We start from the raw sequence: 20,340 nt of genomic DNA, 5'->3' as shown, positions 1-20,340 counted from the left end.
GTTTGTTTTGAATAGTGGGTTATCTTATTCATTCATTTATTTACTGATGTGGTGTGGTTTTAAGTACTTTATATATTGTTAATACCAGCAGAATAAATATTAACAGTAATTGCAGTACCACTTAAATGTACAATTTCTTGTCTTTTTTTTTTTAAAGTGAGAACATTAATGCAAAGAAACATAATCTTGGTACATCTGCATCTTGTGTTAAGTTTGCGTCCTTTTCTCCTTTCTTTTCAGTACAACCTGGATTTCCGAGGTCTGTCTTCCCGTGGCGCATCCGGGTCCCCATTCCGAGAGGAGGATGGAAGTGGGGCCGGAGCTGGGGGTGAGGGAGGTAAGCTCGGGGGTGCCCCCGGCTCTGACCCCTCCATCTGACAGTTCGGGATGGCCCGGAGGGCCAAGGGCGATTCACGCCGTACCAGGGTGTCTTTCCTGTTGTTCTAAACACTGAGCAACCCTTGTGCGGCCCAAGGAAATCACCAGGAAGCATCAAGCATCATTATTAATGCAGATTTCACCCCTGGAAGGAATCCTACTGCTGCATCATGGATTGATACCTTTTAAACATATTACATTCAGATGAAACAAAATCACTATTATGATGAGAATAACAATGAATGACGAGCTGAATGATGAAATGCCAAGGTGCTATGTTACTTGAAATCAATTATTGACAGCAACTTGTCAAATTTACATTAATTTTGTTTTCAGAGCAGAATTTCTTTTTCAGATAGAATGACTTAGAAATTGTTGCATCAGTGAAAGATTAATACGACTGAAAATAGAAGTGGACACCAAACTATTTATTCTGACTGAAATATAGTGAATGACTTCACTACAGGTCTGATTTGTTCAAGTTTAAAATATCTGATAGTAGAATTTTGTTCTGAAGTATTAATACAATTAAATGCTAATAACAGGTGATGTTCTTCAGATATTAATCTGTTATTCAAGATAAAAGATATTACATACAAAATGCCATGCATGATATTTTTATTTATTTTTGTTCTTAATAACTGTTTCTGTGCAATGGCATGAAATCACAAGTGTGGTATACTCACATTAAGTTGTAAATGATCTCCAGTGTTGTCCCTAGTCAGTAACGAAGTACAAGTCATAAAAGACACTTGCAGTACAAGACAAACTAAAATAACAAGTGATTAAGTCTGTATTTCAAATCCAAGGCTTCCTGAAATGAAATGCACCTATGCATGATTGTTATCATCCTAATAAGTATTATAAGTTAGCAGGGCGTTACTGAGTGTGTGTGCCAAGAGCTTCCCTACATTCCACTACTACTGCAATGAAGTGACGATGTCAGGAAACAATAAAATGTGTATAATGCTACTGTTGCATATCATAACCCAAGTGTCATCCTAACAAATATTTGTACGTGTGTTAAGCTGATATATTTATTGTGCCTGCAATTGTGACATTTTTAATGTAAGATTTCTGTTTTAATGTACTGTACAGAGACAATACTCTTTCTACAAATTCAATTGGAGATTGAATTGTAGTACTTGTAGCTGATGACAGCAGTAAAATGTTTTTACATATCAAATGAGGAGGTTAAATGCAGAATTGCACTGCTATAGAAACTCTCCCTTCAATCGTATTAATCAAGAAATATTAATGTTTAGATTAATTTTAATTAAAATGTTTTAATGAAAAATAACAGTGGTTAATTGTGCAAAGAGAAGAATGTAATATCCTAAGTAGTCTCGTAACATAATGAAGTATATTTGTGGTTTTATTTTGTTGTGAATTGTAATGTGGATATTATTCTACTAGTTGTGACAATAAGAAATAACTCTGCAGTGATATATATGGATGAAAAATACTAATACAGGGAAAGACATATATGCCTTATCTAGCATCATAAAGAAAAACACTTTGAAAAGCAAACGGTAAACCTGTAGGCAGATTCTCCTCCTCGTAACAGCCCTCACTAAAATTGGTGCATAAACCAAAGCATCTAATTTCTGACCCTTTGTTAATAACTTGTTACTTTTCATTGGTACTTTTCCTCCATATACATCATTCTAATTTATTGCTTCCAATAATGATTGAGTGAATGGTCTTGCTTTGATATTAGAGATGCGAAATTTAAACTCTTCTCAGTGATTATGAGTAATATGCTGTAAAATAAAGTCTTCATCTGTATCATAATGAAGGAGCAGATTTAATCCTGGAGGCAGTTCTTCTTCATAAAAGCATAGCTGCAAAGTGCAGTGTGAAATCTAATTTTTAAATCTGTATTTTTAAAAACGTTCATTAAATTACAGGCTGCTGTGCTTTTTATTGGTCAGTCTTCAATCCTCGTTTAATGAACTACAACTACTCCGTAATCTTATTTGAAAATAGTACTATCCCTTCATAAACTTCTGAGACCTTTAAATTGTTAAAAACTGAATTTAGATCAAACTCCCTCACCCGGCAACCCGAAACCAAGCCCAGACCTCTTGGTATGAGGCAGACTTTTTACCCCTAGATTGCCAATTTAGCACCACTAGCTTATGAATAATATATGGCTGGGCTGAGTGGCTGAGACGGTTGAGGCGCTGGCCTTCTGACCCCAACTTGGCAGGTTCGATCCTTGCTTAGTCCGGTGGTATTTGAAGGTGCTCATATACATCAGCCTTGTGTCGGTAGATTTACTGGCACGTAAAAGAACTCCCTGCGGGACAAAATTCTGGCAGCTCGACGTTTCAAAAACCATAAAAATGTAGTTAGTGGAACGTAAAAACAATAAAATTATTATTTTTATATATAAAATATCTTAAATCTACGTAGTTTTCACTCCCATATAGCTGGAGTCAACCAGGAAACAGAGCAATGTAATCATAATTTTGTCTGTAAACTCATGTCCTTTGTAGAATATACCACTGATTACAATTGCAAATTTTGTTAATTCTTGAAATTGTTCTTTTGCTCCAATTTCATATTCCCTTCCTGGCAGTCGGTCTTCTTAAATTTCTTTTCATTTCGTACTCAGTGGATGATTTTGATTCCAAGCTTTTGGCACAGTTTGCCATAAAGACCACTTCTCTGGCATAACCCTAGCTGCCTTAAGCGGCCCTTACACAATCAATATTATTGACAATATCAGTATTGTCAATACAGTCGCTTACTCCTGTCAATATCACCGTCAATATCGCCATACCCTACACGGTCAATATTATTGTCATTAATTGTATCAATAAATGTGCTCAGTACCTTTGTTTCCACCATTCGGACTATTGAAATAGTGTCTTTTCAAGTGAATGTTTGTGGCGTTGTGTGTTTTGAAAACACGGACGATCGATAAAAAGGTTGTTTAGCCATAAATATAGCTATGGAAGGTATTTGTCAAGTTCAGTGAAATCGGTGGACCGAGCTCGATAGCTGCAGTCGCTTAAGTGCGGCCAGTATCCAGTATTCGGGAGATAGTGGGTTCGAACCCCACTGTCGGCAGCCTTGAAGATGGTTTTCCATGGTTTCCCATTTTCACACCGGGCAAATGCTGGGGCTGTACCTTAATTAAGGCCATGGTCGCTTCCTTTCCAGTCCTAGCACTTTCCTGTCCCATCGTCGCCATGACGTATCGGTGTCGGTGCGACGTAAAGCTAATAGAAAAAAATATAAATAGGTGGATGACAGAGTGGTTGAAGAAACGTGAAGAATATTCTCATTTGAGGCTGCTGATGGAAATCAGATTGGCAGATTATTTCAGAATGAAAGAAAGGATGTTCATAAAATTATTACAGATGGTAGAACCACTCTCGAGAAGGCATAATAATAATAATAATAATAATAATAATCATGTGGCCTCAGCTACCGTGTGCAGACATTTTGATTTGATGCCATCTGGCTGTCTGCTCGTCAATTTCGACGTTCTGTTTTACTAGATGGTCTACTAGATGGCAGACTGGGTGTCTATGTCTGAGATTTAATGAATTTTGTCGGGTAAACACCCAATGTGTCACCAGAGATCTTGTACATGCCGACATCGTACGGCATGTAGTGTCGAATGGACTTTTTCCCGCCCTTCAGTCTGCCATCGCACACAACCTCTTCACACCTGTATGAAATTAGGCCTAGTTTGCACGGCAGCAGAAGTAGGGAAACACATATTGAATAATTTAAAACAAAATATAATATGAATTAGGTATTGATTAAACAGAAAGGAAAAGAATAAGGCAATCAAAAGCAATCAAAATTTAAAATCCTCAATCTGCGAAGGTGTTGAAAAAAGTCCGTTCGTTCGTTCGTAATCTGTTTACCCTCCAGGGTCGGTTTTTCCCTCGGACTTAGCCACGGATCTCACCTCTACCGCCTCAAGGGCAGTGTCCTGGAGCTTCAGACTCTGGGTCGGGGGATACAACTGGGGTGGATGACCAGTACCTCGCCCAGGCGGCCTCACCTGCTATGCTGGACAGGGGCCTTGCGGGGGGAGGGGAAGATCGGAAGGGATAGACAAAGAAGAGGGAAGGAAGCAGCCGTGGCCGTAAGTTAGGTACCATCCCGGCATTTGCCTGGAGAAGTGGGAAACCACGGAAAAAACTTCCAGGATGGCTGAGGTGGGAATCGAACCCACCTCTACTCAGTTGACCTCCCGCGGCTGAGTGGACCCCGTTCCAGCCCTCGTACCACTTTTCAAATTTTGTGGCAAAGCCGGGAATCGAACCTGGGCTTCCAGGGGTGGTAGCTAATCACACTAACCACTATACCACAGAGGTGGCAGGTTGAAAAAGATCACCACTGATAAATCCTGATGTTGTTTGTTGTTGATTAGTGGATTATCACTGTGAGTAGGATAAGAATAGTTAAATGTGGAGAAGGATGAAGTGCTGCCACTGCTTGTTCTCGGATGTGTGGTAATCTGAGGGCTTGCTTCCTTAAAGCACGTCATTTACTGCTTCCTCAGCAAATTGTCCCTGCTTGACATCCAAAGTGAGCAGTTTTTCTCCCCAAGTTTTGCGATAGTGGGTATGTTGTTGTCAGAGTTCACCGAGTCTACCACTTCAAAGTTTTCAGACATCGTCTTAAGGTCACTCGTATAATCCATAATACTCCGCACAAAGATCACTTCCGTTCCCTGCGAAAGCGCGGCGACAAATGAGTATTGACAATAATATTAACGTCCTCCCCTAGACGATCAATAATATCGACAGTATCCCCTCCACTTTTAAATATTGACGCCCCAAGATCAGAAAATCTGGATTTCATCAATATCGCTTCAATACCTACCATCAATACTCTTTTTTTCACCTTACACGATCAATATTATTGTCAATATCATACTGTATTGTCAATATTATTGATCGTGTAAGGGCCGCTTTAGATATTTTTAGCTAACCAAATCCCACCCTGTCATTTTATGCTCTTCAGTGAATGACACATAATATATGAACAATAAATTATATCAAATCATGGACAAATATTGGGAATATGGAAAGAACATGGTAATGGCTTTTATTGATATATACAAAACATATGACTGTCCCAAGGCATTTGGTATGGAAACCATTGACCGAAGCACAGATGGGGAATGAAACAATGCAGATGATAATAGCATTACCCTACATCAAAACTGTGAAAGCTGTTTCAGAGCCATAGTAAGTCAAACTGAATGGTTCAGAATTGAGACATGCCTAAGACAGGGAATTGTATGAATAGATTCTATGTAATGTCAAAGAGAAGTTGATGGAAGTTTACAAACTTCCACTTTTCTCTTTGTTTGAAGACAACATTGTAATTTGGGGTGACAGTAAAGAGGAAGTACAGACATAAGTTGATTTATGAAATGAGGAGATTAAGAAATTTTAGAATGAAGGTCAGTGCTACGAAAAACAAAACTTTGATCATGACGAGAGGTAATAGAACAGCCAGGGGAAAAGATAAGAATAGGAAATAAACCTCTTAAAGTTAATTTAATTAATTTAAGAATACACCAGTCCAAGTTACTGCCAGTGTGTGAGAGACATTGTACAGAACGATGTGCCTACTCATCCTATATTAGATCTGTCTTCAGCAGCAAAATGAGGTTTTTGAGGAGCATACAGGAAAAGACACGATGAGACAGAATACAAAAAGAGGAAATACGGAGAAAAGTGGAAGTATGTAAACTTCAAGAAGTGATTGACATAGCGAAGCTGAAATGGTTTGGACACATGATGAGAATGCCAGGGGAGAGAATTCCAAAGAGAAAATGTACGGATACAATTACTGTGAAGAGTCTTAGGGGGTGGCCTAGAATGAGATGGAGGAGCTCTGTAATAGACTGTATTGAAACTAGAGGAGTCGGTAGCAATATAGTGCTAGATGAGGAGTAATATATAAGTAATAATAATAATAACAATGTAAACGTTTCCACCTTTTCAATACTAAAATATATTCACAAAATTATAAATTACACGGTACTAGTTTCGACCCATCTAGGGGTCATCATCAGCTGTATTGGAGCAAAGATCACTTTTGGTGAAATCCTAAGAAAATGTTATTTTAAAGAATAACAAGTGAAATGAGATGTTATTATGGTAATAGTTAATAATACAAGGAATATACATACTAAGAGGTTTTTAACAAAGAATAAAGTATAAATGGGGTGTTGTAAAAATTATAATCATGGAAATCAGTAAGTTCTTGTATTGAAATGACATATATAAAATTATATATGGCTTAGGAAGAGGGCTTAAGGTGGGGCTGAAGGGTGCGGGAGAAAGTGTAATTGTCTTGGAAAAGTACCTTTGATTAAATTTGGGATTGAGTTTAGGTTGGCTGCATTATTGTTTCTGAGGAAAGTGATAAATAGATCGAAGAGTATGTTGGGTTTCTCTGAGATTTCATTGAGATTGTGACTGGCATTAAAGTATTGGTCTAGGTGTATGTAGTAATTTTCCATTATGTTGAGTAAAGGGCCCTTGTTTGCTAATACTCAACATAATGGAAAATTACTACATACACCTAGACCAATACTTTAATGCCAGTCACAATCTCAATGAAATCTCAGAGAAACCCAACATACTCTTCGATCTATTTATCACTTTCCTCAGAAACAATAATGCAGCCAACCTAAACTCAATCCCAAATTTATTCGAAGGTACTTTTCCAAGACAATTACACTTTCTCCCGCACCCTTCAGCCCCACCTTAAGCCCTCTTCCTAAGCCATATATAATTTTTACAACACCCCATTTATACTTTATTCTTTGTTAAAAACCTCTTAGTATGTATATTCCTTGTATTATTAACTATTACCATAATAACATCTCATTTCACTTGCTATTCCTTAAAATAACATTTCCTTAGGATTTCGCCAAAAGTGATCTTTGCTCCAATACGGCTGATGACCCCTAGATGGGTCGAAACTAGTACCGTGTAATTTATAATTTTGTGAATATATTTTAGTATTGAAAAGGTGGAAACGTTTGCGTTGTTATTATTATTACTTATATATTATTCTCAGTTCAATACGGACCAAAAACATGAAATTCATAACCATTAAAGATGAGGAGTGGTAAAAATATTGAGAAAGGTGGAAGCTTTGGTACACTACCCAGTTATCAATCAATCACTACTGATCTGCATTTAGGGTAATCACTCTGGTGGCAGATTTCCTAGCCTTTTCTTAAATGATTGCAAAGAAATTGTAAATTTATTGAACATCTCCCTTTGTAAATTATTCCAATCCCTAACTCCCCTTCCTATAAACAAATATTTGCCCCAATTTGTCCTCTTGAATTCCAACTTTATCTTCAAATTGTGATCTTTCCTACTTTTAAAGACACCATTCAAACTGATTCATGTTCTAATGTCATTCCACACCCTCTCTCCACTGACAGCTCGAAACATACCCTTTGTCGGGTAGTTCGTCTCTTTTCTCCCAAGTCTTCCCAACCCAAACTTTGCAACATTTTTGTAACGTTACTCTTTCGTCGGATTTTTTCCAGTTCTTGAATCAAGAAATCCTGATGAAGGTCCCATGCACTGGAACCATACTCTAGTTGAGGTCTTGCCAGACTTATTATGCCCTCTCCTTTACATCCTTACTACAACCCCTAAATACCCTTAAAACCATGTGCAGAGATCTGTACCCTTTATTTACAATCCCATTTATATGATTACCCCAATGAAGATCTTTCCTGATATTAACACCTAGGTATTTACAATACTCCTCATAAGGAACTCTCACCCCATCAATGCAGTAATTAAAACTGAGAGAACTTTTCTTATTTGTGAAATTCACAACCTGACTTTTAACCCCATTTATCATCATACCATTGACTACTGTCCATCTCACAACATTATCAAAGTCATTTTGCAGTTGCTCACAATCTTGTAACTTATTTATAACTCTATAGAGAATAACATTGTCTGCAAAAAGCCTTGTGTTTGATTTCACTTCTTTATTCATATTTATATATAAGAAAACATAAAGGTTCAATAATACTGCTTTGAGGAATTCCCCTCTTAATTATTACAGGGTCAGATAAAGCTTCACCCTGAGAGAATCTGAAAAAGGGAATGGATGAAGAGGAGAGTCCACCTTGCCTGACCCATGTGACTACTTTCAACCAAGAACTCATTCTACCATCAATTCGCACTGCAGGTTGAATGCCAATATAAATGACTTTGATTGACTAATAACCTACCCTTCATTGTGTCCTTTAAAATATGAAGAAAAAATTCAAAATATGAAATGCATATTTTAACACTAAAATATCTTTGTCCCTAGATTGTTTAAATGGTGGTGGTGGTGGTGGTGGTGGTGGTGGTGGTGGTGGTGGTGGTGGTGGTTATTGTTTTAAGAGGAAGTTCAACTAGGCAACCATCTGAGAACATTTACATCAAAATCTACAAAATATACTTTTATACATTAAGTGTTGGCTATGTTTAATAATACGATACCAAATGAAATACAACAAATTACACTATTTTTATAGTTTTTCAGCATTATGAAACCTTCCACTGAGAGAACAAAATAAATGAATGGGTACTTGAGCTGGACTTCACTCTTGTTCCTGCTTCATCAGATCAACATGGATCAGAAAACAACAGACGAAAATTACATCATGCTCTGTGCCTCTGATTAATTTGTGGTACATGATGCAGGAGCTCTGGGCTGCTTGGAGGGGATAAAAAGAAAAATTCAGTCAGTATTGCCAGACAGCTGTTGGAAAGAGTGGCTTGGATTTTACAGATGTATTGCTGGAAAAGTGTCTCGATACAGTACCTGGAAAGCCTGGTTTATTGCTAATAGAAATATTAATGGAGGGGGATTTTTTGTAAATTTGATACATTGTTAGCCAGAATGTGCATATTTTCATGAAATATAAATTAAATATATATAGCAACCATGGTTTAGAATATAAAATTTCATATTTTGCTGATCAGTTTCTGTAAACATTCAATTAAATTGTTGCATATGGGTGCCCTTGGATGAATAGAGAACCCAATATCAGCTTGTTTGTTACTGCTGTTGACTTTGTTCACTGAGGTTACATAAGCAGGGTGAAATCCTTTTATGAAAACAAAGAAATAATATGAAAATATTGTTGAGGAAGTAAATGTTTCTTCCAGCATAGTTTAAAGGACATAGTGTCATTAAAGAATGAAGAATAGTTTAAAGAGCGACTATCTTGCGATGAATATGCGAAAAAAAATATTGTATTGATTAGGTGGTCAATAAAACATTCATTAAGAAGACAAGTCATTGCATTCTCCTCACAATGGGACATAGATGGATGGTCACTTCTTCCTGCAGTCTTAACCAAACCTGTGGTTGGTAGCTGCTAATGACAATACTTAATTATATCCAGACAGATTGTGGCATCTATTCACTGTTTGTCACCATCTCTGAACAAGGACTACGGAATTCCATGCTTCAGAGCGTGCAGCAATCTGTGCTCGCTCCCAAACAGACAGACAGTGTGCCATGTTTGCTATTGTTGCACATTCTCTCTCTTGTTGCTGCTGCCTGTTCTAATGACACATTTAAGTTAAAATCCTATTGAATGATGTGTATTTCCATTATGATTCCATTGATATAAAAAATTTAGAGCCATTAAGTAATGTATAGTTCTTCCCGCTCTGTAGTGCCAACTTAAAATGGTCCGTTATTGGACGTTAATGTCTAGTAACGGACCATTTATATTGGTATTATAAATTTACTCATTCGGCACAAATATTTCAGGTTCCCTATGAGAATCAACATCCATATCATCTGTAGTGCAAGTCACTAAAAACTCGGCATAGCACTCTTACTTGCCTATGTACTCTTGTTCCACTTTACATATTTTTTTGCTGTGCAGCTTACAACTGTGTCTGGAGATTCTAATATTGGCAGTGTACCTAGCTCTACCGAGAATTCAAAGACTTGAACAGTCTGGTACAGGTTATGCATCTTTAAAAGGCCAGTTGAAAGGAGGCCTGATGCTGTGGTAGATAAAGATGTGGAAAGGAAATGGCCACCCTGTTGTATTTAAAGTCTGTCTCATTTCCATTCTATGTATTTCAGACACTACCATGACACCATTATTGGACAATTTCCAACCCACTCTAATTACATAAAACTACTGACCAGATCTATTCTTGGCCCGTAAATTACTTCATAATTATCAACATCAACAGATGTGAACTTGATTAGAAACAAATTTCCATAACTTCACAGAAATGATACGTACCATTTTCTGGACGAGGATTTATAGTTAAGCATAGACTGTATAGTTGTATGATTTTCATTTTCCAAAGACACTTTTTCTCACTGCCTTTAAGGAAAACATTTCTAAAGTGGTACCTTTCCATGAGGGAAATCAACTTACAGAAATGCATACTCTACCAAGAAGGCATTAAACAATAAATACTTTAATTCAAAATCTGAGATAAGCATGAATTAGAATTTTGTATTATTTCTGTTTATATCCAATTGAATAAGAAACTGTTACTGTATAGTGTAATGTTATACAAAGTACTTTAGTAGGATATTAAATTATGCTCCTACTTAATGATACAGGATGAGTGTAATATCAGCGAATGGAAGATGTTATTTTGATGGTTGTTGTAAATTATTTTGGGTTAATGCTGAAGGGTTTTATGAGATCTTTAATTCTGGGCTGTGGATGGTCTCAGTCATGGTGTATAGAATTATAGTATATGTGTATACCTCCTTAAAGTTACTTCACTATTATAGCAGTGCAATTTTTCAACTAGAAGATATTTGAGGGGATATTTATTTTAAAAGTAGGAATATATAAATATTGTTGTTATATTTGAATCATTTGTGTATACATATGAATTGTGACTCAACTTAGGCAGTTGAGCATATTCTAAACTACAAAATATTTCTATTGAACTAAATATAAGTATGGTTAGATGCTGCTGCCAGATATATAGTATGCTCGTTTAAATACCTCAGGGTAGCTTTTGATACAGCAATATTCTCCATTCCTTGTATGCACTTGTTCAGATGTCAACTGTAGATTCAATAAAGCATATGTAATAAGTTTCTTTCTGCTTTTTAGTGAATGTTGGTTGGTATAGGAATGTCCTGCCATGATTAGAACTGCTTTTTGTTGCTGTTAGATATCATAATTATGTGTCCTCTTTCAGAGGCAAACTGTTAAAATTCATATGCTTCTTACAATACCATTGATTTAATTAGTCATTACTAATAAACACATGCCCTTCCATATGATGTGTTGTATTGTTTGCCTTTTTTCTCCTGACCTTTTGCTTTCTGACAAAACAAAGGTAACTTCCAGTACAAAGTTTGGTAATATATCTTAATCAACAGCAGTTGCGGCTGGTGATGATTTCAGCTGGGTGTACATACTTGAAATATGATACAGTAAACTCTTGATTATTCTCGTTTGGAGGGGACAGAGCTCAAAACTAAAAACAGCCAGTCCAACTCTGACAGAGTGTGAAGTGTTTACATTGCAGATGTTCCTTAATTCAGATTTTTAGATAATTTATGCTCAACACACTTTTCAAAAATAACAACTCTAATTGTGGGGGATTTTCACTCATGGACACTCATCGACTGGGGCTGGCAACACAGGCCTAGCTTACCTTATCAAAATAATTGCTGTTCGACAGCCTTAAAATAACCTTGAAAACCAATATTCTTGGTGATATTTATCAATGCAGTTACTTCTCAAGAGTTTTTTTTCCATCAGCTTTGCTGGAAACTGTGGAGTTTCAGTTTTCTTTTCTTAAGTTAGCAACCTTACAAATGAGACTAAGTAGATCATTTACAGATGGCACCAGGCGACAGGAAAGCATGCCATCGTTACAATATTAGATGAGTTTCAAGCAGTACATATGCATGATAGATTATTATGCACAGGCGCACTTGCAGAAATTGGCACATGCTTCACTTTTCCCTTAACGGCATCCACCCTCCACACACCCTCATGTGGTTTGCATGTGTGAGCGCAAGGAGCACCTAGAGCTGTTGAGCTTCAAGAAATGCTTATTTAAAGAGTTCATCTGATTTGAAGTTAAATGCCGGGTATGCACATGCTCCAATGTGATATCCACCAGTCGCTACTGACCAACAGACTACAGTATAGATCAGTCTCACTTTCATTCTAAAAGAGGGTCCAAATTTAAATAGCTAGGAGTTTGTCAGGTCAAGTTGCTTTCGAAACCTCAGCAAAAAATTGACAGTGAAGATAGAGTTGTGGAATAAAGGACAATTGCTCAAGAAAGTACTGATAGGCTTACATTCAGCAATGCAGAAGGATTCTTCCTATAAACAATTTGTTAAATATAGATAATTCTCTCTGTATTTAGAAAATATTATAGATTGTTACTATACAAAACAGAATAGTATTAGCCATAAATGCAGTTAAGTACCATATGTTAATTCATTTAAAGAAGACAGTATTATTATTCTATATGGGTGTTGTGTGTATTCATTGTTTTGTTATTTAATTGAATTTGAACAAGGTTGGTTGTATGGTATTATGAGGAGACTGTAAATACATTTTATTGAGAGGTCAGTTAACCTCTCATCAGATTTGAGGTCATTCAGAAAGTAGTATATATAATATAAAATGAGATAATTTTTCAGGTTGGCAGAACTCTGAAATCCTAAACCAACCAGAACTTCCCATATATGTGTAAATATGATTATATCATTAATTGTATAAATGCAAATAATATGTTCTTTCTGTTGACTGTCTTTAATTAACCTTGTTTACATACATAATTGTTAAGAATTGAAATGCACAGGACATATGTGCTTATAATTTACCAAATGTAATAAAATCAGAATGGATTTATTTAGTATAATGGATATGTTCATAATACAGGTTGTTGTAAAATCTACAGAATTGTATTTTTAGGACTATCCAAGGAATATTTAAAATTAAAAACACATATATGCATAAATATATTTATGGTTGGCATGTGTCTCAGTTAAAAGTTACCCATTATAAATAATTGTACATAGTCTACATGAAAATTGAATATTGGAAGAATCATCTCCGTGATTAAGCAGGGTATGAAAATGGAAAGCACAATGCAAGCAACTGGAGTTCAAGAGAGAAAATACCCCTTTGCAGATGAGTCATTAAAGTAAGGATTCACTTACTGCTTTGGGAGTGATTTCATTATTTTGTCCTTTAATAGTTGAAGTTATTGCATTAGAAGCCAAGAATCTTGAAGTCCTCTGAGTAGTATCCATATAATAATTATTCATGTAATGTATTTCCCTGTACGTTGACTTCCCAAGCTATGATTCCAGATCATCAGTGTTAACTGGCAGGGGATTCTTTTTGTTTTTCAAAGTTCCTGGTTCTTTATATCTCTTTTTTTGGACAATGATCCTAAAAAAAAGTATCCTAATGGTTTTCACTCTACTTATCCATATTTTAAAAGAGTTGTAGAGTTTTATTTTAGTGAAAGAATCCCATAAATGTAATTGACTGATTTATAATTTGATTCTATGTAATTATTAACATAAGCACAATACATTCCATTTTTATATGAGCAACCAAAAATACAATAGTTATTGCAAATAAAAAGGAAAACAGGCACCCAGAAGAAAATGGCACCATAGTTGAAAGTTTTCTTTCTTTCCTTCTGAAATAAATTAACCCTTTAGAGATTAATGCTGACATGGGACTAAAAAGCAAAACAGTATTGCTGTAGATTTACAGGTACAGTGAACTAAAAATTTACAGCAAAATGATATTATTAATATTAAACTTATGATATATTAATTGATTATTCACCCAAGTTTCATTAAAATCTATCTGGTCCAACACAAATGGTTCCTGTGTAAGGAAGTGAAATACTTCAATTTGCAGTTAGCTCATTAAACCCAATGGCAACTGTTGAGGGTCAAGTGGACTCCTAGTTACACGATGGAGTTTGTATTCTGAAATCCTCACCCAACAAGAACTCAAAATCTCCCTCAGCTAAAAGGTTATATTAATTCTGAAGAAGTTTAATAACAAGAAATGTCTTTTCAGTTTAAGTTATGTGAAGCTATCTTGCCAGGTAAAATAAAACATTACTAAACTAAACTAAATTAAACTAAACTAAACTAGATAAATGGATTGAATTTGTGACAGTTTACAAAGCCTTTTGATTTGTGTACTCCAGAGAAATGACGACTTTGCTAATTATGTCAAAAGATTTGAATTTTATATGACATAGAAATACCCTACCCATTCTAGAGTAAGCCACATACAGCGGTCCATGTCAAAAGCATTATTTGGTTCACAGATCCAGACCTACTTTGCTCAAACTCTGCCCTTGTGACTTATTTATTGAAGAAACCATCCATGAAGCCATTTTGCCTAAAATAAGTTGTTATTCCATTGCCATAATTGATAGGTAGATAGATGTTAAATTTGAAAAACACAGGCCTAATGATGAAGAAAAGATTCTAAGCACATCAAAGAGTGAGTAGTCTGGCAGGAAATAGGTAATGAAAGGCAAGTGAGGAAAGACACAAAGTCTTATTGATTTTTACATCTCACTAGCTACTTTTATGGTTTTTGAAGATGCCGAGTTGCTGGAATTTTGTTCCACATGAGTTCTTTTATGAGCTGGTAAATCTACCACAACAGTGAGCCAGGATCAAACCTACCAACTTGAGCTCAGAAGGCTAACGCTGTACCACCTGAGCCTGGCTCACCAAGTTTTCCCAAGCAAGAAAATCAGGATGGAGTAAGAGAAGAATCATGTTCCCAAAGAATAGGAAAGATGAAATCAAAGAGCCTGAAAAGCAAGTGATATGCCTGGAAACTGATAAGTCTACAATACAAACAGATACGAGAATGAAAACTGACAAGATCAGCAGGTTGTTATTATGTTAGTAGCTATACTTTATACCATGTGATAGAAATGTTATGCTTTATCTTCCTATGCTGAGGAGCTGTTTTAAATATTCCCTTCATTTTTTCAATGTTCTTTCGTAGGATCTGCTATGAGTTTATGTAGTACACCCAAAGTGGTAATTATTCATTTTCCTGTTTTTCCATTTCAAAGATTCTTTATATTTCCAATTAATATCCTTTCATAGTCTATAATTAATTATTTTGCTTATTCCTTTCTTCCCATTAATGTTTTTTACTAGCTTTAGCCTATAGCTTCACATGCAAGAAAATGAATTTTGTGGCCATTTATAGAATTGATAAACACTGGAAACTGTGTGAGAGTGGATTCAATATTTCTTTTGAGTAATGTTGGAACATGTTGGCTTCTGTTGATTTGTTCATAGAAGTTGAATGTTTTCAGAAAGAGGAGATTAGGGGTGTAAAAGTATAATATGTCCCCAGACAGTTTTTTAACTCCTTCTGTAGTCACTTGCTGTTATTGGTTTTATTCTCTAGTTACCTGTCACTGAAGAGCATCTTTACGTATTATATTTGTAGTTTATTGTTATTGTTTCTTATACAAATGTGAAGATTTTTATGTATACCCATTCTAGAGTAAGCCATGTACTGCGGTCCATGTCTCCAGACTTACTTTGCTTAAACTCTGCCCTTGCGGCTTATTTATTGCCATAGCAAAGAGAGCACTTAACGGGAACTGCAGTCTTTAAAATTGGAAAGGAAAACTGTCAGAAGGCAAGAAACTACCTAACACAACCACTAATGTTTAGCAAGAAAGCAACAGTAATCCTGAGCATGGTATTGGTGGCCCTTGAAGGAAGTCGCTGAACTCCTTGTTTACTTCTCTCTGGTTGAAAGGCAGTATTTTCAAGGTTAAAATGTAAGTTCTCAGCTCCTACTTAACGGATTGAGATAAAACCAAAAGTATGGAGATTGTGAAAATCTCTACTTTAATATTGGAAAGATGCATGGGTAACAGATACCAGTATCCTCTTTTTGTGTTTATTCAATTTAAACAGAATGGCAGACTGGTAGAACTTTCAGAAATGAGGGATATTGTATCATGTATATTATAAATCTCTCAAAACTAATTCAGAATAGATAAAATGACAAAATATCTGATAATGAAAAATTGAATACCAGATTATACCTTAAAAGATACTGTGTATTTAAAAACAGAATTAAATGATAACTTATTGTCATGTATAATTTTCACGGCCAGCATTATAATATATATACCTACATTTTTTGTTCTTATAGGCTACGGTCCAAGAACATATGGTAGTTCCGATGTTTCATCAAAAACAGCATTCAGCGTTTTCAAGGGTTCTGCTGTCTTCAACTGCTATGAAGCTCTCCGTGGAATGGAGCGGTATCACAGTTCCAGACTGTAGCATGCTGCATGCCTATTGATTCACTGTGTTGGTGGGGCGGTCGCTGATTGGCTGTTTTTATGGCCAGTTGTTAAAGCAATGTTGAGCCTGGCATTGGCCGACCTGCCTTGGTGGAGACAGGCAATTGATATTCTGTTGCTTTTATCCAGCCTACCACAACCACCATGTCCTCCAGGCTTCAAGTTTCTAAGTACTGGAAACCAGGCTTTTTGATCCCTACCGAGTGAGTTGGCTGTGCAGGTAGGGTCAGCTGTAGCTTGCATTCAGGAGATAGTGAGTTTGATCCTCACTGTCAGCAGCCCTGAATGTGGTTTTCCATGGTTTCCCGGTTTCACACCAGGCAAATGTTGGGGCTGTGCTTGAATTAAGGCCACAGCCACTTCCACCGCACCTCTAGCCCTTTCCTATACCATCTTCACCATAAAACCTATCTGTGTCAGTGCAACGTAAATTAAATTTTTCTTTTTTCCCTTCCTCCTTACAGCGGAAACTGTTGCTTTGCTTCGGGATCTCAATGGCTTCCCTTTGTACCTGGGCATGATAAGACACTATAGTTGACAGTATTTTGGTGTTGCTGTACTGCTAGCAGTGAGTGTTCGGCAAGTGTACATAGGAACAATGGAACGCAGCATTGCCACCTGACTGAAGCAGAACAACCAACACAGTCAGCCGGAACAAACAGAGTAGTTATCATTTGCCGAACACTCACTGCTAATAGGACACAACGTCACTTGTTTACCTAATAGGATAGAGTTTGAGGGATGTTCCACCATTCAGCACATTGTAAAATATATTAAATTATAAGAATACCAGTTTCGACTCCCTTGGAGTCATCATCAGTTCCTGTTGAAAATTAATTCAGGGGGAATCTGATAACAATCATCATAATAAGAAAATTTAAAGGTGATAGCCTGGAAAAACATCAATGGGTTGCAGGACATTACTTTGAAATGGAATGCATACATGACAAAGCAGCACTGGAAATTAATATCGTATGTTCCTAGTTTTGGCCTAGACTGTCCTGTGTTCGTGGAACACGTAACACTGGAAACACATGCACTGTTGAACATATGACATGGACACTTATAATGATATGAAACCTTGGCTCTCTAAGAGCGTTCCAGGACTTGACAGTTCTGTTTCTATCTTAAAAAACTAGATAAAATACATACACCTTGAAACAAATGTACAAAGACATGGTTCTGGTCAAGACTGTCGTGCGTTCATAGACACGGAATACTGGAATTCCTTGCACTGGTTGAAAACACACTTATGATATGAGACACTTACAACGGTATGAAACAATTGGCTTTTCAAGTATGTTCCTGGGTTTGACCAAGGCCAACTAGATAGACAGGCCATAAGGCTCCCCCTCCACTTCGGACGCTACGTCACACAAATCGCTGGCTGCTTCACTTCTCGCCAGTGACTTGTAGGCTGATCTGAACCTCGCAGCAGTGAGGCTATCGATGGTGTAGAATGATTTAAACGTGTGTGAACATTGTGAATTATGGCCACGTCGTGTTGTATTCCTGGTTGTAGAATCAACTACAGTTCAAAACAGCCTAATATTTCAGTGTTTAAATTTCCTACTGACTTGTTTCGAAAACAAAAGTGAATCATAGCCATCCATCGAACCGAATTTGTTCCTTCAGCAAACTCAGTTGTGTGCATAAAACACTTCGACGAACATTTCGTAATTAGGGACGATTCTGTTAAAAGACCTGATGAGTCTATTTTAACTGTAAAACCTAACCATTTAAAACTCTCAAACGATGCTATTCCTAAGTTAGAAAATGTGCCTGCCAATCTGTCTAAAAATCTTCCGACACCGGGCAAAAATCCTCTTCAAAGACAAGAAGAAATTGAAAAACGGGAAAAGGAAGGAAAGAAAGAAAGCTGAGGAAGAATATGACAGGATCAAGGACTTCGATAACGTTCAGGGCAATTTCAGTATTAAACGCAAATTAGATTTGGACAAAGTTTTTGTCAATTTTAACAGCCAACGTCTCTGTATTTTCAAAATGTATATGACTGAGGAAAATATTCTGAAAATTGGTACTTCCTTAACATTAAATGAGGCTCTTGATTTTTAAAGCCATTAAACATGATATTTTCATGAGTGATAACCCTGATATAGTGCATTAAGTGATGGGGGCAAGATATTAAAATGGTCAAATTAGAAAAGTATTTGTAACTTCCTGTTTAGACTTGCTTGTAACTCAAAAGTGACTGTCCACGACAAAATAGAATCTGTGCACACAATAATCGATGATACTGAAAGTGAAGTTGATGAGTGTATCATTACTGCTAAATTAGAATTTTCTAAGGAACAGTTAAATATAGCCTTTGCAAAGAAAGTATCTTACTCCTGTATACTAATAACATGATTCACTTCAATATTTTTCGCATTTCCTGGGGCGTAAAAGAAGATAAGACAATCAACGTTTCTTACAATGCTTCACCCGGTTATTTACAGTCTTTTACTGCAAAACTAGGCACGGAAAATTCGGGTATTGATGATTCACATTGGAATTACTTGAAAAAGAGACTAGAATTGTTAAATGAGCATGAAAGATTTTGTAACTTGTTGGATGGAGTCTACGTAAAACGTGAGCTGAACTATAAAGGGGGAAAGGTTTTCTTTTTTGTTTTTGCTAGTGGCTTTATGTCGCACCGACACAGATAAGTCTTATGGCGACGATGGGATAGGAAAGGCCTAACAGCTGGAAGGAAGCAGCCATGGCCTTAATTAAGGTACAGCCCCAGCATTTGCCTGGTGTGAAAGTGGGGAAACCACCGAAAACTATCTTCAGGGCTGCCAAAAGTGGGATTCGAACCCACTATCTCCCAATGCAAGTTCACAGCCGCACGCCCCTAACCGCACGGCCAAATCGCCCGATAGGAGGAAAGGTAGAGGGAGTTGCTTTCAGTAGTAAAAGCGGAGAAAATAACATTAGTTACAATTGCACAAACTTTTATGTTGTCATCCAGTCTTTAAAAAAATAAAGACGTTGATTTGTTTCCATGTAAGAACCCAACGTGACATTTCTTAGAAGAACTAACTTCGCAAGTCTTTAAAGTATTAACAGATAGGCCTATAGGTTATAAGGTAGAATGCATAATTTCTAATAATAACAGTATTAGTAGGAAAATGTTTGAAAAGCTGTGCAAAAGCAATATACAAACCACTTTTCAAAACCCATTTGACGAAACACAAAAAATAAATAATTGTTTGATACTGGTCATTTATTTAAAAGCTTAATAAATAACTGGTTTAATCAAGCTGACAACTTACCCTGACTTTGACAACCATGTGTCAGACAAAAAAATGTCTATCTGAATCTGCGGCCTTGGCTTGCTCCTGCCCTGGACCAAAAGATGTTGTACCAGACTCCTTTAGAGCTGCAAAATGTAAACCTGTATACTAATGTTTTACATGAGGATTCTCAGAGAAAAATTCTGATTTCGCTTGTCAACAATGTTCTGGAAAACGAAAACGTCATGTTTAAAACATGCAGTGATTAAATAAATAAATAAATTAAATAAATAAATAAATAAATAAATAAATAAATAAATAAATAAATAAATAAATAAATAAAAATAAATAAA

At 36.3% G+C, this 20,340-nt stretch overlaps 1 protein-coding gene and 1 long non-coding RNA gene across 2 annotated transcripts in view; one reads left to right on the top strand and one right to left on the bottom strand.

Annotated features, from left to right (window-relative positions):
- alpha-Catr (alpha-catenin related) overlaps positions 1-496 on the top strand; it is a 503,757-nt gene extending 503,261 nt beyond the window's left edge. Inside the window, exon 13 of the mRNA XM_067145828.2 lies at positions 241-496. Coding sequence (XP_067001929.2) covers positions 241-378 — 138 coding nt within the window. The 3' untranslated portion in view covers positions 379-496. The remainder of the gene's footprint in view (positions 1-240) is intronic.
- LOC136872016 (uncharacterized) overlaps positions 1-20,134 on the bottom strand; it is a 47,460-nt gene extending 27,326 nt beyond the window's left edge. The window contains exon 1 of the long non-coding RNA XR_010859859.2: positions 20,027-20,134. This is a non-coding gene — a long non-coding RNA (uncharacterized lncRNA). The remainder of the gene's footprint in view (positions 1-20,026) is intronic.
- Positions 20,135-20,340: the final 206 nt, after the last annotated feature.

The sequence above is a fragment of the Anabrus simplex genome, chromosome 4, assembly GCF_040414725.1.
Source record: "Anabrus simplex isolate iqAnaSimp1 chromosome 4, ASM4041472v1, whole genome shotgun sequence".
Taxonomy (NCBI): domain Eukaryota; kingdom Metazoa; phylum Arthropoda; class Insecta; order Orthoptera; family Tettigoniidae; genus Anabrus; species Anabrus simplex.
Note: the sequence above shows the minus strand (reverse complement) of the source record. Positions and strands in the feature narration are given on the sequence as shown.